Genomic DNA, 18,438 nt, shown 5'->3' with positions numbered 1-18,438 from the left:
CAACCGTTTTCCCCTTTCATCCAAAAGAGTCGAAGATGACCGTGTGGACAGGAGGGCCTAGCGTCCATGGAAACATATCTCGATGGACCTTACCGGGGTACAATCATGCTGTACAAGAATAAGGCCTTACCCAAATTATTCCCGCAAAAGAATTGTCTAAAACTTCTTGGAAAGTTGAACGTTTAATAAGCAATTAGAGGTCGTGGCCAAGTTAATAGCAGCATCCCTCCTCCAGGCAACTTTAATGTTGGCACAATGACAGGCAGGTAATGTTCTCTTGGCGTTCAACAACCCTCAACTCATCCATCTGGCTGCCAAGTAGAGAATTGTGATTCATCACTCAAAAGGACACTAAACTGATTTGTTCCAACAGTACCTTCCATTGTAGTATTGTGCTCCAATTCCGGATGCTCTTTAAAACAACACATTGGTTCACATCATGTTTGCAAAAGCCAGGCTGCATACAGTGTATGGCCTGATGTGTGATTGTGTATTGTGTGACAATCAGACAGACTCAAGCAATGCGAGATGAGCGGCCCAACACATTTTCCATATGAACTAGAATGTGTTACTATTTCTATTGAACTTGGATCCAGCTGACTGTGTCGTGATGTATGCGGTGGTTTTCCACACTCAGCCATGCAGCCGTCCACGTATCGCACAAACATCACCATTATATATCTTTACCATTGATTTGAAGTAGCGCGCTTCCTAATTCCTTTTTTTTAAACTTTTGTTGTGTACCGGAGTTAAATAAACCGGCCAAGAAATGTTAATAGTCTACTCTGCGAGAGGCTGTGGTACATCCTTGCAAGTCCATGTGCCAGACATATGACAGACTCGTCGGCCACGCCTCCTGTCACTATACTCATTGGCTATTCTTGTCCCACCGTGCCCAGTTGTAAAATAATAATTAAAATTAAATTAGAGGCATTAGAAGTGGTCAGAGAGAGCTGATTTTTCAAAAGACCATTTTAATAATAATATACTGTCAGGTCATACAGTTTTAACATATCACAATAAATGTTTTTTTATTTTTTTGGGGGGGGGGGGGAACTGAAAACTCTCTCTTTAATTGTGGAAAATGTTTTGAAATTATTTTTGTCTTGGTCTCTTTTTTTGTTGTAGTTTCACAAAAAACTGGCATTCGAACTTTTCCGGTTGCGCCCATCTATTGAAATCTGATAAGCTTCCATCTCTTTCAGACAAAACAAGTGTATACATAAACACATTTCTTCCGAATGTTGTAACAAACATCACATGATCTGCAAAATTGTTAACCATCAAAAATCAGTAAATTCATTGATCATTGCCATCCCTAACTCAGAGCAAAGCTATCGTATTTTCACGACCATAGCGCGCACCGTATTAAAAGGCGCAGTCCCAGTTACGGGGTCTATTTCTGTATTTAACACTTACATAAGGTGCAGGCATGGTAAAACATACGCTAGCTTAAAACCTACGGTAGCATGCATGCACACTAAAACAATGTTTTTAAAAAGGCAGCAGGAGCAAAACTGAGTTCGGTTGTACTTTATTGAAGTATTTAACAATGTATGTTATTGTTTGATTAATCCTCATCCACAAATCCGTCAAAGTCGTCATCTTCTGTATCCGAAATGAACAGCTGGGCAAGTTCTCAATCAAACACGGCAGGTTCGAGTCAGTCTCGTTGCCGTGCGGCTCCTCAGAAATGATGCCGGCTTTTACCAAAGCTCGAACAACAGTGCAAGCAGACACGTTAGCCCAAGCATCCATAATCCATTCACAAACTCGCCCGGCGCTGCCTCCTAGTCTTAGTAAAGCTGTCTTCGCCATCTGTCATCCATCGCTCTCACGCCAGCTTTTCCTTGTAATCCGCCGGAAGTTGCTGCGCCACGGTAGTCCTTGCCCGGATGGATAAATGGCGTCGTTTCATGAAACGAAAGCACCAAGACAGACCTCCTTGGAAATGTTCAATTTTCATTTCTTCTGCAAGCGTTATTGCCCTCAGTCGAATGGTGACCGTAGAGACGCTTCTCCCGGCTGTTCTTTGCTCATTAATCCATTGCTCGAGTTGGTCTTCCAACTCGGGCCACCTCGCCTTGTTTCCGCGGAAACTCAGCTTCGTCTTCTTGACTTGGCGAAGCTCGTTTTCCTGCTTCCTCCACTTGCGAACCATGGATTTGTTGATCTTCAATTCCTCCCCGTAACTGATAGCTTGCAGTTTAAACTGTGCTTCGTAAACGTGTCTCTTCGTAGGTGCCATTTTCGGGGGTCCTCAGCCAAACCGGTGTTGTTTTGCACAATGCACACCTTGGCGCTATATGCCTACTGGGGGCGTGGCTTTAGGATCCTCCTTCACGCGCACCCTTCCCGCTTTACGTCCGCATGCTGTCCTCAGCCACGTCGGCTTTTCCTCTGTATAAGCAACGTGTCGGCAGGAACAAAAAAAAGAAAAAAGCGGGGCGCTCATCACACAACAACATTTGTAGATGTTGGAACTCGGTGCGCACATAAAGTGCGGCGCATTATAAGGCCCCGTCCAGTTTGGAGAAAATGTAAGACTTTTAAGTGCGCCTTATGGTCGTGAAAATACGGTAGTCTGTAGCTTAATCATTGTTTTCCAATGTTACACTAAGCTATAGAGGTCAATGCCCTTAATTTGCAAACACTTGTATGCATCATTTTGTATGGCATCAAACCAGCCTTCCACTTTCCAGCAGTGTGTTGCCTGCATAGTACCCAAGCAATAATAAGCCTCCTTGTTTTAAGGTCTGGGTGTGCTATGATTTTAGTCTTTAAGTCACAATCTTTCAAAATGCGTTCACTTGGCTGGCTGGCCCCTGAGCAAATGCTTGTGGTATTGACTGAGCTGACAGGTGTTATTACTCACAGTCATCTCGAGGCCTCCTTATGCATGCACTGCCTCGCTTCTGTTACCGATCACTTTCGGGTTTTTACTGTGCTGCTGACAGTGAATATCGGCAATTGCCCACCTCTATACAATTGCTACCAGGCAGAGTATCTACATTCCAGGGCCGTAATGTACATGTATATACAGTGACTATAGTTAATGCATTCATTGTGGAACTAAAGATGCTCTTGCATGCTCATTGAAGACAACTGTCAATGATTAGCAGGCTTGGAGAAAAAAAAAAAACCAAAAAAAACACTTCTTTTTATTTTTCCTTTCAGCAAGCACGATTTTGGGACAATTTTCTATGTTTTCCATCATGAATCAAAATAATCATGAATCTGCTCTACCGTTCCAATAAAGACAATCGCCAAATGATGGCACGTGCCGAACAAAGACTCCTAGAGACTGAAACCCTATACTGTATGTAGTCTCGTCAAGTTGTTTACCTGCAATGTTTTTCCTGACTTACTATATGTTGATAAGTTAAACTATATTATGTCTGAAGGAGAGAAAAAAAATACTCTGCTGTTTTGCTGTCTCAAATTAACTGAGTTAAAAAAAAAAAAGTGTTTTTGCATGTTGTACCCTGATTGGCGTCCACTTGGAATAATCATGTGGGATTGAATTTTATTTATTTTGATTTACAATAACTGTTTTCCCTTCAGGGCTGTTCACTTGAATAAAAGGGAAATGCCCCCAATAATTTTAACAATGTATTAAAGATGTTTTTTTGTTTTTTTTACCCACTTAATGTTTCCCCCTGCAGGTTTTAAAAAGTTATCCATAATATTACATTATTGGTTGTGACAGTTATTGGGACTATTAGAATAGTCCTCACAACAGTTTCATGAATATTATCAAAGAACTTTGTATGACTGCGAATGTGTCCTGTTAGCTTTCGCAGAGAGTTTGTCTCTGACTGGGTTTGCTCTTTGCAGTCTCCAGTGCTGAAGACCCAGACAATCACCATCTCAGACATCACCAACTCTCTACGAGGAACTGTGGCCTACAAGGACATCCCCTTGGTTCACACTGAGACAAAGACAATTACATACGAGTCAGCCCAGGTAAGAGGCATTCTGCGCCTGGAGATTTTAAAAGATTATTTTATTTGATTAAATATGGTAAATGGACTGCACTTATGTAGGGCTTTCTCTACACCATCACATTGCCCGAAGCGCTTTACAAAGCCTCACATTCATACACCAAGCAAGGCGCTGCCAGGCCCACCGGGAGCAAATTCAGGTTCAATGTCTTGTCCAAGGACACTTACGACTGAGCCACAGCCGCAGGCAAAACATCTAGGGCTCTGCTGGGGTGTCCTGATTTTCATGCAAGCGCAAGGCTCGCTGTGCGTATTTTACAATTCGGAAGACCAGTCTGCGCCAAGTTGGGCGTTCTGGCGCAGTGATGCTGTGTCCTTTGTGATGCGCCTGCTTTTTTTTGGTGGCGAATAGTCGCTCTAAGCTTACGCCTGCTGAGATCACGCGCAGGGTAGACTGCTCGTCTTACGCGATTTTGGTGAACTTGATTGGGGCATAGGCAGACAGATACAATCTCTTGCCGTGATCAAGAGCTTATTCTTTATACCCGCTCACATTGTTTGTTGCCACACCATGGCCAGAGAAGTGACAATTTTCCACTCAGTCACGGACCGCTGCAAGGACGCGTCGTCCTCTTCACCGATTTCACCGTCGAGACTGTCACCGCGCCACATTTAATGGGAAGAGGAGACGCTTTGATTGGGGGCAAATGAAGTCGGATTTAAACACTCACAGTAGTGCAACACGCCCACTCTGGCACCACCCCTGGCGCATAGTTGCGCCGCCCGCTGCGCCAGATTTACCCCGTTCACGCAAAAAGGGCCCATAGCGTCTACTTGTCGCAATGTGACTGCTATGTATTATGTTCTGTTCTGTTTTCTGTGTCGTGGTCGTATTTTACTGTTTGGTGGCATTATAAAAGACCCCATACGTAAAAACACAGGATTTTTAAATGCTCACTGATCTTTGCGCACGTATTAAGAGTATTAAGAGATATGGTAATGTTTCACGTGATGCCATGCAGGAGGCCGTTTTAACTGTTTTTTTGCGACATTATACAGTAGGTTCATTTTCCAGATGAACAACAACCCTCGTTTTAATTACACAGTCGGTCATTATGCCAAATTTACTGAAGTTTCTCGTGTATAATGCACATTTCTTTCCACAAACCGAGCATGTTATATTTCATACGAGGATATTTTACACATGACATGAGTAAAATATCCTACAACAATGCACAGTTGTTTCATCTCTACTTACTCTATCAAGGATGCTTCATTTCATACAAGTTGACTTTTTGCCGAGCGTTAGTTCTTCGGAGAATTAAGTGCTTAATAAGGTGATTATTTGAGGTCTAACACTGAAAAGGTGTCTCTCCCGCAGCCGGTGGACACCTTGGCAGAGCGGGACTCAGGAGTGCTGCTGAGTGCCCAGACCATCACGTCCGAGACCATCAGCACCACGACCACTACCCAGATCACGAAGGTCTGCCTCACCGACCAGTACAGATCAATACAGTCATTTGCTTGAATGCTGTGACGGCTCTTTCACCTTAATCAATTGCAGCTGCATCCAAATCCAGCAAATGGCCTTGTAGTTTCAGATGTTACAGTACACTACAAAAAAACTGCTTAGTCGTAGCTTGTCATGGCATAAATTATATATAAAATGATGAATCACTTACAGTATATAGCAGGAATGATCAGCATGTTTTTAATGAATGAATCTGTTATAAGTGTTATTACTGTTTAATGCTCTGTATTTGCTTTTGGTCTTGACCAGTGTGAGCAACAACAAAGCTCTCCCCCCCTTTGCCACGTCTCCCACTGACAGGACATAAAACAAGTTGACCTGGCATTTGGAATAATGATGCTCTTTAATAGGCATTCCGAGATGAACCGTTTTATGTAGCCTATTGTAGGTCATATCTGTGACACGAGTCACAGACGATTCAACTCACGGTGCTTTGTTGAAAAAAGCTCTTCCATATGCCGGCTGAGCGTCCTTTCAAGCCAGCGGCAATTGAACGAAACACAGCGCTAAGGCTAAACAAAAGTACTTGGACATCTTTTCTGTTTGCATGTATGTATACATACAAATGTATGTATGTATTTACATTTGTATGTATTTACATGTATTTACAAATGTAACTACATGTACATGTAGTTACATTTGTATGTGAGTTACATTCATCAATTAATATTTGTTTCTCACCCAAATTGTTGGATTGAACTCCAAATTGGGCATCATTTGGAGCGTTCATAGTTTATGTGCCATTGTATGTTAATTCATAAATGAATGAATTAATAAGTAGCCTCTTAGTTTCAACTGAATTTACCAGTATAAGAAATAGTAATAACAGTTCTAGTAACTCATTTGAAAGTAATTAGTTAACTGATGTAGAGTTGCGTTGTCTCGCGTCTCATTCCGTCCATTAAGTTCTGGACGACTGCTCAAATTTTGGGTGATTTTTAAAAACAAATTGAAATTCTTTTTCCGCTATAAATATTTGGTTTTAGCCTTATTACGTGTGTTGTAGACGGTGAAAGGAGGAATCTCCGAAACTCGCATTGAGAAGAGGATCGTTATAACAGGAGATACTGAAATTGATCATGACAAGGTAAGCTGCTTTTCTTGGTTCACATTCATACAAAAGTAGAGTTAGAAAAGTTTCTTCAAGCTGGCAAGGTGATTTCATCACGATTCGATTTGATCTATTTCCTCTATATTTGCTTTTATTGGACAATATATTTCCCATGACGAAGCAGGAATAATTTGCAAGTTTAATTCCCCTCCTATAGCAATTGCACCCGTATAACAAGTCAATCTGTCCCACAAGCTGTTTTAATGAAAGCCATTTATCTTGCTCTACTGAACAAACCTGCTATGGTTGTTGTACTTCATTTGTTCAGGCTTTGGCTCAGGCTATTAAAGAAGCAAAAGAACAACACCCAGATATGTCTGTCACCAAAGTGGTTGTCCACCAAGAAACCGAGATTTCCCCCGAGTAAGACAAGCTCATCCTTTGGAAGGTTTGCGCCCACTCTACATCACTTCATCCCTCTTATCCTCTATTTTCCGGGTCCAGTGCTGGACCGCATTCAAGTAGAAAACATCACACAAAATGAGCCACAAGCGCAATAGAAACTCTCTTCCAAAAGTACTGGAACACTGAGGCCAATTCCTTTATTTCCTGTTGAAGACTTGAATTATTGGAATTGACATAAAAACATGATTTTAAAAAAAGAAAACGTGACACCAGAGATCAACTTTTATTTCTGAACCCATTGAGAGAGCAAATGGTAGTGGCCCACTGAAAATACTCTTCTTGCATAACGTTAAACACAAACGCGCATAACAGTAAAAACATAACCAACTTCATAGCAACAAAGTGAGTTGCACAATTTACAACACATGTGCTGCCCTTCAAACTGCAAGTACAAGTGACTCGAGTCGAGTCAAATGACTCGAGTTGCCAGTTTTATGACTTGCTTGCCAAATATTGCAGAATGACTTGACTTTAACTTGGTAGCCAAGAGACTTGACGTTGATGTTGACTTGAACTACATGACTTGACATGTCATCTCGTTGCGTTTGAAGTGAGACAGTTTGAAACATTTTGGCGGATCATTCGCGCCAACTTGGCAACACAGTCCGCATTGTTGAGCACTTGCGAGTGTGAAGTAGCCACCTGCATGAACGACGATGGAAGGTGCTGCAAAAATAATACAATTTGGATTCAAGGATTATGTTGTTGGTGCCACGGTGACTGACTGGTTAGCACATCTGCCACCTACTTCTGAGGACCTGGGTTCAACTCCCGCCAGAGTTAGCATGTTCTCCCCGTGCCTGCGAGGGGTTTCTCTGGGTTTCCTCCCACATCCCAAAAACATGCACGGTAGGTTAATTGAAGACTCTAAGTTGCCCGTGTGAATGTGAGTGCGAGTGGTTGTTTGTTTTTTTATATGTGCCCCACAATGGGCTGGCGACCACTTCAGGGTGTACCCCAACTCTCACTCAAAGTCAGCTGGATAGCCTCCAGCATGCACGCGACCCTAGTGAGGATAAGCGGTATGGAAAATGGATGGATGGATTATGTTGTCGATGAAGTCTCAAAAAAGAGGATGGCAACTTGCATGGTTGCAACATTAAAGATTGCATTGCAACATTAAAGACACAACTACACCGACGTCGAACTTCATCAGTCACTGCAAAACTCACAAAGACAGGTTATCTAATGTTACAGTTTAGCTAGCTGGTCGAACATTAAAGTTTTATAGACTGGTTTGGGACAATTAAAAATAAAAATGATGTAATTGTGAACATTTTACTACAGCTAAGTAATGTAACTAGGGGCGGTTTATGATAACTGCTCTGAACTATTCGTTTCAGTTTATAGGCATGCAAAAGTCTCTCTCTCTCTCTCTCTCTCTCTCTCTCTCTCTCGTGCACTCTCGAACAGAAACTGCCGCCTAAAATATAAGCCAAAGGCTAAATGCAGAAGAAGTGAAGCAGCGTTGCGAGAGATTTGGAGATAAAGGGAAAAAAAAGGTGCTGAGATGTTTGTGGGCATGATGAAAGAGTCAGCGCTAGAAGATGCCAAGTGCGTTATTGGTCTGCTGTATGGGATCACTTTGCATTACGATCACGGCGATGTAGAAGCTATTCCACTATTACTAAGTACTACAGATTGTGAGTCGCTACGTGTGAATATAATTTTCATACTACTGAACATGTTCATTGAAGTGTCACCATTAAATAATTGTGTCGGCTCTGTGATAAAGCTGTCTGCACTATGTTTTTAAAATTGAGACTGCAGCATGTGAAACATAACCTTTGATCTAATGGCAAATGTCAATTGCCCAGAGCCAGTGCATCTAAATAAATACACAAACCCGACTGACCGATTTAATTAAAGTACAGGACACAGGAGGAATGCATATTTTGTTCACATTACTTCTTTTGGAAGGTTGCAACATTTTTATGTCATCTATTATTCCCTTAATTATGAATCTCTTTTATTCTACATTAACTCATTAGGTGCACATCTACAACCCCAATTCCAATGAAGTTGGGACGTTGTGTTAAACATAAATAAAAACAGAATACAATGATTAGCAAATCATGCGCGACCTATATTTAATTGAATGCACTACAAAGACAAGATATTTAATGTTCAAACTGATAAACTTGTTGTTTTTAGCAAATAATCATTAACTTAGAATGTTATGGCTGCAACACGTTCCAAAAAAGCTGGGACAGGGTCATGTTTACCATTGTGTTACATCACCTTTTCTTTTAACAACATTCAATAAACATTTGGGAACTGAGGACACTAATTGTTGAAGCTTTGTAGGTGGAATTCTTTCCCATTCTTGCTCGATGTACAGCTTCAGCTGTTTAACAGTCCGGGGTCTCCGTTGTCGTATTTTACGCTACACAAAGCGCCACACATTTTCAATGGGAGACAGGTCTAGACTGCAGGCAGGCCAGTGTGGTTTGGCTTTGTCTTGCGGAAATAAGCAGGGGCGTCCATGAAAAAGACGTTGCTTGGATGGCAGCATATGTTTCTCCAAAACCTGTATGTACCTTTCAGCAATAATGGTGCCTTCACAGATGTGTAAGTTATCCATGCCATTGGCACTAACACAGCCCCATACCATCACAGATGCTGGTTTTTGAACGGATGGTTCTTTTCCTCTTTGGCCCGGAGGACACGATGTCCACAATTTCCAAAAACTACTTGAAATGTGGCCTCGTCGGAACACAGAACACTTTTCCACTTTGCATCAGTCCATCTTAGATGAGCTCGGGCCCAGAGAATTCAGGCGGCGTTTCTGGGTGTTGTTGATAAATGGCTTTTGCTTTGCATAGTAGAGTTTCAAGTTGCACTTACGGATGTAGCCCTGAACTTTATTTACTGACTTTGGTTTTCTGAAATGGAAGCTTCTTTTATACCCAATCATGGGTGCCATGATTGGGTATAAAAAAAAAAAAAAAAGACTTTCTCAGTCTTTTTTGCCACCTGTCCCAGCTTTTTTGGAATGTGTTGGAGCCATAAAATTCTTAGTTAATGATTATTTCCTAAAACCAATAAAGTTTATCAGTTTGAACATTAAATAGCTTGTCTTTGTAGTGTATTCAATTAAATATAGGTTTAACATGATTTGCCAATCATTGTATTCTGTTTTTATTTCTGTTTAGCAAAACGTCCCAACTTCATTGGAATTGGGGTTGTAAATATATTTGACCAACAGAGAGCAGTCTTGACTTTTGTTTAATGGTGTTCTCTTAAGAACCGTAGGAGTTGCAAGGCTCTTACCACAAAGTACACAGCACTAGTTTGGTCAGCAATAAGGTTGAGTTAAATTGAGTTTGGAATACAATTAAAAATATAAAATCAGTGCAATAACGTCAATCAATCAAAATATCAGTTGGCTGTTCATTTAACTTTTATATAGTGTGAATACTTAGTGTTATGATGTATGGAGTTGATGAAAAAACATTTTATTTCCACTCCAATATTGGTTTCAACTGGAGCAAGATTGTATGACTTGACTCGACTTGCTTGAAATTTTGTGGCGACCTGACTTGACTTGCTTGATTTCTTTTCCCACTGTGACTCGGGACTTGCTTGAGACTTGGTTATCACTTGAAGCTTTGTTTGTGACTTGCACATGTGTGAGTTACTGGAGTTCTTGCTTTAAAAAAACTGCTTTACTTTTTTAGACAAACTAACCCGTGATCTCTGTATCGAAAACAAACAAATCCGAAGGTCCATCTTTCAAATTGTAATGACGAGGAAACAAGTGGGGAATTACTTCCACAGTTAACAGCAACTTGTTAATGATGTGACCCGAGAATAAAAGAACACATCAGTAGAATCTGCCAATGTGGGACATACTAGCTCCACTCTTAACAAAAAGATAACGTCCAATATGCCTGGCAATTGAGTTAAAAAAAAAAAAAAAAAAAAGGGATTCTCACATTCGTAAGACATTAAGATGCCATACAGCAGCTTGGTGTGCCTGGAACCAGAGCTTAATTCTTCAATTAAGAGCAGAGCCACAGAGTTTACTTATCTAACACATTCCTGTTGGTCAGCCCAAAAAGTACACACATTGAACTTGACTGCCCTTGACTCTGTGATTTCTAATTACATCTAGTGTTTAGCTGTGGCTGCACAATTTCTCCCCATTTGCAAAAATGAAAATGCACTGACAGGTTTGCTCTACCAGGGACCCACTGATCACATTTCAGTCAAGGGCTTAAACACTAAATGAAACCGCTAATGTGCCAATGTGGTAACAATAAAAGCGAGCAACGAATCTAGATGAGCACACTCTGATTACCAAGAGTCTGAGAAGAACGGGTAACGTTAATATGTGATGGTGATAAACATGGAAAACAAAATTTCCCCCTCTGAATGCATTAAGTTTGTGTAATGGCTGTTTTGTGTCACAGTAGAATGTAAAGTGTAATCCAACATGAAATAAAGCCCCTCAGAATGACGTATGTTAAATAATGGTGCCCATATGGCTTTAATTGTAGTCCTGTTTATGTGATGTTCAAGGGTCCAGGCTGAGAGTCTGGAACTGTTTAGCTGACTGACTATGCTGCAATGTAAACAGAGTATACCTCCCACTTTGTTCTTTAGTGGGGATGTGGGGTGGGAGTTCACTACTTTGAGGAAGTCAAAGCCATCAGCATCTGACAAACACGTTGGAATTGTACAGAAGTGTGTCATAAATTTGAAATCTAACGTCAGAAGCTATCATTTGTTTTGTCATACATGACTATCACAGAATTAAACATTTATTCTCTACATGCCGGCTTTTGGCAACGTTCAAATTGCATTTTAGGTCACTGAAAACTGATTTTGTTGTTTCTTACCTATTTGGATGCATCGTAGTTATTATCCATCACCGCATCGAACTACATATTGGAGATTACTTTCTGTGCAATGCCAAGGTCATGGGATGGTCGCATTTTTCTTTTGAGTTCTTTTTAGTTCTTCTGTTTTAGTTATGACAGTTTTGCTCATATGTTTATTGCAAATTGTCAAACAGACAAGGATGGAAGACTGCCCAGATGTAGAAACTGCAAACCATTTGCAAAGTGCAAAACAAAAAATTTATATATATATACATGCAGCAAAAGACACGTCTATCATCTTTTGAGTAACCATAGTTTCTGCAGTGATTAAAACAACAACATTTTGTAGACTCCAATTTGGAACAAAATATACTGTTTAAGAAGTAGAAGTAGTTGTAGCTATTTATGAAGAAGAAAGCAAAACAGTTATTTAATCTCTGCTCTGTTGAACATATTTTATTGGAGGATGTACAACACCAATTCCAATGAAGTTGGGACATTGTGTTAAACCTAAATAAAAACAGAATACAAAGAGTTTCAAATCATGTTCAACCTATATTTAATTGAATACACTACAAAGAAGAGATATTTAATGTTCAAACTGATAAACTTGATTGTTTTTAGCAAATAATCATGAACTTAGAATTTCATGGCTGCAACACGTTCCAAAAAAGACTGAGAAAGTTGAGGAATGCTCATCCAACCCCTGTTTGGAACATCCCACAGGTGAACAGGCCAATTGGGAACAGGTGGGTGTCATGATTGGGTAGAAAAGGAGTTTCCCTGAATTGCTCAGTCATTCATAAGCAAAGATGGGGCGGGGTTCACCTCTTTGTGAACAAGTACGTGAGAAAATAGTCGAACAGTTTAAGGACAATGTTCTTCAATGTACAATTGCAAGGCATTTAGGGATTTCATCATCTACGGTCCATAATATCATCAAAAGGTTGAGACAATCTGGAGAAATCATGCCGTGACCTTCGATCCGTTAGGCGGCAATGCATCAAAAACCGACATCAATATGTAAAGGATATCACCACATTGGCTCAAGAACACTTCAGAAAACTAAGTAAATACAGTTTGGCGCTACATCCGTAAGTGCAACTTGAAACTCTACCATGCAAAGCAAAAGCCATTTACCAACAACACCCAGAAATGCCTGGACTGATGCAAAGTGGAAAAGTGATCTTTGGTCCGACATTTCAAATTGTTTTTGGAAACTGTGGACGTCGTGTCCTCCGGGTCAAAGAGGAAAAGAACCATCCGGACTGTTATGGACACAAAGTTCAAAAGCCAGCATCTGTGATGGTATGGGGCTGTGTTAGTGCCAATGGCATTGGTAAAGTACACTTCTATGAAGGCGCCATTAATGCTGAAAGGTGCATACAGGTTTTGGAGAAACATATGCTGCCATCCAAGCAACGTCTTTTTCATGTACTGCCCCTGCTTATTTCAGCAAGACAATGCCAAACCACATTCTGCACGTGTTACAACAGCATGGCTTCGTAGTAAAAAAGTGCGGGTACTAGACTGGCCTGCCTGCAGTCCAGACCTGTCTCCCATTGAAAATGTGTGGCGCATTATGAAGCGTAAAATACGACAACGGAGACCCCGGACCGTTGAACAGCTGAAGCTGTATATCGAGCCAGAATGGGAAAGAATTCCACCTACAAAGCTTCAACAATTAGTGAACTGAGTTCCCAAACGTTTATTGAATGTTGTTAAAAGAAAAGGTGGTAAACATGACCCTGTCCCAGCATTTTTGGAACGTGTTGTAGCCATAAAATTCTAAGTTAATGATTATTTGCTAAAAACAATAAAGTTTACCAGTTTGAACATGAAATATCATGTCTTTGTCGTGTATTCAATTAAATATAGGTCGAACATGATTTGCAAATCATTGTATTCTGTTTTTATTTATGTTTAACACAACGTCCCAGGCTCCAGCACGCCCGCGACCCGAGTGAGGCGTAGCGGCTCAGAAAATGGATGGATGGACAACGTCCCAACTTCTCTGGAATTGGAGTTGTACAATGATTCATTGTGGTCATCTATAGCTGTGAATGAACCCATCCTGAGAGCAAGAGTGATTTGTATTTATTTATGTGTTATAATAGTTTATATTATTATTATATGTTATAATAGTGTACATGTGTATATACAGTATATACTTGTATATACAGCATATTGTCAGTAAAAACATTCAGCAGGAGTGCCATTTCATCATTTGTGTGTTTAGACAAGAGGTGATGCCTGAAAGAAGCTTTAAGCTTTCAATCCGTAACGATTCATTACATCTACTTGATTGGCCAGTAGATTCCAAAGACCAGGAGTCACCAACCTTTTTGGGTACTGATTAATGTGAAGGGCTACCAGTTTTACACACACTTCTGAAACAACAAATCTGCTCAAATTACCTTTAATTATATGTTATTACAGTAATTTCTCTTGTGTAATGCAAATATTTTCCCCCAAAAATTGTAAAACAGGCTCAATTCATCCACGACCTAAATGAGGACAATTGCTCAAGAAAATGAATGGATTTTGCTGCTGTTGAAACACTGATTCTCTTTTTTCTGTTCCTCTATTTCCCATCCATTTGCCTTCTTGTGACACCCAATTTGATCCTCTCAGATGCCTACATGCCTCTCCCACCCATATCACATCCTTTTTACCTCAGAGCCACACCCAACAGCACTGCCTTCGACATAAAACACCAAGATCACATCAGAGGGACTAACTTCTTCATGGAACTATGAACTTTAAGCTCTGTGATTGTGAAGTTGTGTCACCGTAGAGTCGCAGAAAAAAATTCCCAAGAATCCTCCCAGTTCCCTCTCCTGTTCTACTCAATGCCAAAACACTGACCGAGGGACAATTTAAAAAGAAAACATGTGTTTAAGGAAAGAGAAAAGGTACAACAGTTGTGAAACGATACCTCTCCAATTTGGAGATTTAAAGAAAAATTTCAAATGGACATTTGGTCTTTTAATCGTTGTGATTACTGAACTTTGTATTTGTATAGCTTTTCTTACAATCAGAATTGGTTATCAATACAGTGGATCACTGCAGTCAAGTGTTTGTTTTTAACAATGTGATTCAAACAGCATCAACACAGGGAATGTGGGTGATTTTCTTGGGATAGTACACATCAAGACTCACGGTTCCCTTCCCATTTGCTTCAATTTCTTGTTCAGTATGTTTTTTTCATATTTAGTTGTCACTTCCCTTTGAATGTGAAGAAAAGTTTTTTCAATCAATTTGAAAAAAATATTGCCTGTCTTAACATTTAATCAGTTGTTAGCTTATCATTGTTTATTGTTTCGTACTTGCTGTAGTGTTTGTGAAGGAGACCTTTACATTTAGTTATTCTCGACTGTCTTCTTTTTGTGTTTTTGTGTTATAGGTCCTCTAAGCACACATATGTAGCTTTATTCATTTCTATGAACAGCATTCAATTTACCACATGCAACGTTAGTCATTTCGACTGCATTTTTGACAAAAGTGAGTTATCATTGCCTCAAGCAAGACAAGCGTGCATAAGAGGTTAGATTGTCGATTTGTTTGCTTTGCTTGGGATTAAGGGATAATTAATTGAATGTTTCTCTTTGAAGTACAACAAGTATTTGTGCCATCACTTGACTCATTTGCATTTAGGCTGACGAAGGCAATAAAGAGGTCGTTGGTTTACGATTGTCGCAGCATATCAAGTTTTAAGGTGATGAACGGCATGCAGTGAACTAGTTTGCACAGCGGCGTAAGAATGATTATGGCTTTAGTACTGTGTAAGCATAGGTTAGTTAGTTAGTTAGTTAGTTAGTGAGTTAGGTTAGCTCGTTCCGATTTACATATTCCAAATTCGGGTTACATTCCCCCTATAAGAATGGAACTCTGTCGTAAACCGAGGACCCCCTGTAGGCCTACTGATAATTTGTACTAATAATTAGTAATGCAATGGAACCTCAGATGTCGTACGCAATCCATATTACGTGATGCTGGTTTATTCTAGAGCAATTATTTTCAAACCCTTACTATGGTGAGCACTGAGGTGATGAGAGGGAGGCATTCATAACAGTCGTACACTCTAAGTGTATTCATATGTCAGCTGTTGTAGTCAATTTGAACAAACAGCAAATCATGCGCTCGCCAACTGAATGTGTTGGCGTGTGGTACACGCGTGGCACTGGCAAAAGTGTCGATGAAGATTGGTGCGTGTGCCTGTGAGGTGAGTTTTGACGTTAACCCGTTACCCTCCTTCAAGAGACTTTTTTTTTTTTTTTGAATTAATGATGTTAACTTATTGTTTCTTGAACAATACAGTATTGTACTGAGCAGCCTTGACATGTCGTATTAAGTTCTATTTAATGCTTCTTTGGTCATCATTGCACTTACACTACACCAAAACACACTTGTCAATCATTTCGATGCTCTCAGAGCTGAAGTCTCCCATGATTTGCTGATGTCTCGCGTCATGCAATGTTACGCACGATGACAATTCATTTTTGTGCGGCTTTTTTGTTCAAGAAAACTTCACATTGTGACTTCAGAAGCGTTTGTCCTCAGAGGTTCCACTGTACGCACACAAAAACTAACACTTTTTTTTTTGTCTGCGTCCTAATAAGGTTAAGAAAACGCACACTATTTTTAAATACATGTACATTTACAAAGAAACCGAATGTTAATCGCTTTTGCATCACGTTTTTAAAATCTCAGTTCAATTAGTTGTCATATATTTTTTTTTACCACCATCCGACGTCTCAGGAGAGGAAAGCAGTGCACCACCAACACTGTGTATAGTGGGGATGGGGCGCTGCTGAACTCGACTCGGGACGTTGTGAGTCGGTGGGGAGAATACTTCGCAGACCTCCTCAATTCTACGGACACGGCTTCCCATGAGGAAGCAGAGTCTGGGTTCTCTGAGGCGGGCTCTCCTATCTCTGGGTTTGAGGTCACCGAGGTAGTTAAAAAGCTCCTCGGTGGCAGGGCACCGGGGGTGGATGAGATTCGCCCGGAGTTCCTAAAGGCTCTGGATGTTGTGGGGCTGTCCTGGTTGACACGCCTCTGCAACATCGCATGGACATCGGGGACAGTGCCTCTGGATTGGCAGACTGGGGTGGTGGTCCCCCTTTTTAAGAAGGGGGACCGGAGGGTGTGTTCCAACTACAGGGGGATCACACTGCTCAGCCTCCCTGGTAAGGTCTATTCAGGGGTGCTGGAGAGGAGGGTCCGTCGAGAAGTCGAATCTCAGATTCAGGAGGAGTAGTGTGGTTTTCGTCCTGGCCGTGGAACAGTGGACCAGCTCTACACCCTCGGCAGGGTCCTCGAGGGTGCATGGGAGTTCGCCCAACCAGTCCACATGTGTTTTGTGGACTTGGAGAAGGCGTTCGGCCGTGTCCCTCGAGGAGTCCTGTGGAGGGTGCTTCGGAAGTATGGGGTACCGAACCCCCTGATACCGGCTGTTCGGTCCCTGTACGACCGGAGTCAGAGTTTGGTCCGCATATCCGGCAGTAAGTCGGACTCGTTCCCGGTGAGGGTTGGACTCCGCCAAGGCTGCCCTTTGTCGCCGATTCTGTTCATAACTTTTATGGACAGAATTTCTAGGCGCAGCCGAGGCATAGATGGGGTCCGGTTTGGTGGCCTCAGTATTGCATCTCTGCTTTTTGCTGATGATGTGGTTCTGTTGGTTTCATCAAGCCGTGAGCTCCAACTCTCACTGGAGCAGTTCGCATCCGAGTGTGAAGCGGCTGGGATGAGAATCAGCACCTTCAAATCAGAGACCATGGTCCTCAGTCGGAAAAGGGTGGCGTGCCCTCTCCAGTTCGGGGACGAGATCCTGCCCCAAGTGGAGGAGTTCAAGTATCTTGGGGTCTTGTTCACGAGTGAGGGAAGACTGGAACGGGAGATCGACAGGCGGATCGGTGCAGCGTCTGCAGTGATGCGGACTTTGTATCGATCCGTTGTGGTAAAGAAGGAGATAAGCCGAAAGGCGAAGCTCTCGATTTACCGGTCGATCTTCATTCCTACCCTCACCTATGGTCACGATGCTGTGGGTCGTGACCGAAAGAACGAGATCCCGGATAGAAGCGGCCGAAATGAGTTTACTCCGCAGGCTGTCCGGGCTCTCCCTTAGAGATAGGGTGAGAAGCTCGGTCATCCGGGAGGATCTCAGAGTAGAGTCGCTGCTCCTCCGCATTGAGAGGAGCCAGATGAGATGGCTGGGGCACCTGATTCGGATGCCTCCCGGACGCCTCCCTGGTGAGGTGTTCCGGGCACGCCCCACCGGGAGGAGACCCCGGGGACGACCCAGGACACGCTGGAGAGATTACGTCCTTCGGCTGGCCTGGGAACGCCTCGGGATCCCCCCGGAAGAGCTAGATGAAGTGGCTGGGGAGAGGGAAGTCTGGGCGTCCCTGCTAAAGCTACTGCCCCCGCGACCCGACCCGGATAAGCGGTAGAAAATGGATGCATGGATGGATGGATGGATATTTTTTTTTAAATAAATACCTGTTACATTTTCAAACAGATTTTAACATATTCAACTGTATACCCAGACTATCTCTTACAGTTAAAGTCATACAAATCTAGATAAAAGATGGTGATCCATGAAATACTATTTCACTA

The 18,438-nt window shown here is 41.7% G+C and overlaps 1 protein-coding gene across 4 annotated transcripts in view; it reads left to right on the top strand.

Annotated features, from left to right (window-relative positions):
* Positions 1-16,925, top strand: part of epb41a (erythrocyte membrane protein band 4.1a) — a 52,386-nt gene extending 35,461 nt beyond the window's left edge. For 2 of the 4 annotated variants that reach the window (XM_061664129.1, XM_061664127.1), the window contains exons 17-21: positions 3,838-3,966; positions 5,326-5,427; positions 6,482-6,562; positions 6,855-6,974; positions 14,452-14,538. In XM_061664129.1, coding sequence (XP_061520113.1) covers positions 3,838-3,966; positions 5,326-5,427; positions 6,482-6,562; positions 6,855-6,953 — 411 coding nt within the window. In that variant the 3' untranslated portion in view covers positions 6,954-6,974; positions 14,452-14,538. Of the gene's footprint in view, positions 1-3,837; positions 3,967-5,310; positions 5,428-6,481; positions 6,563-6,854; positions 6,975-14,451 lie in introns of all 4 variants that reach the window. The other 2 variants (XM_061664126.1, XM_061664128.1) reach the window with 2 other exon arrangements.
* Positions 16,926-18,438: the final 1,513 nt, after the last annotated feature.

This window comes from Phycodurus eques, chromosome 20 (assembly GCF_024500275.1).
Source record: "Phycodurus eques isolate BA_2022a chromosome 20, UOR_Pequ_1.1, whole genome shotgun sequence".
In the NCBI taxonomy this organism is placed as follows: Eukaryota; Metazoa; Chordata; class Actinopteri; order Syngnathiformes; family Syngnathidae; genus Phycodurus; species Phycodurus eques.
This window is presented reverse-complemented; position numbering and strand designations above follow the sequence as displayed.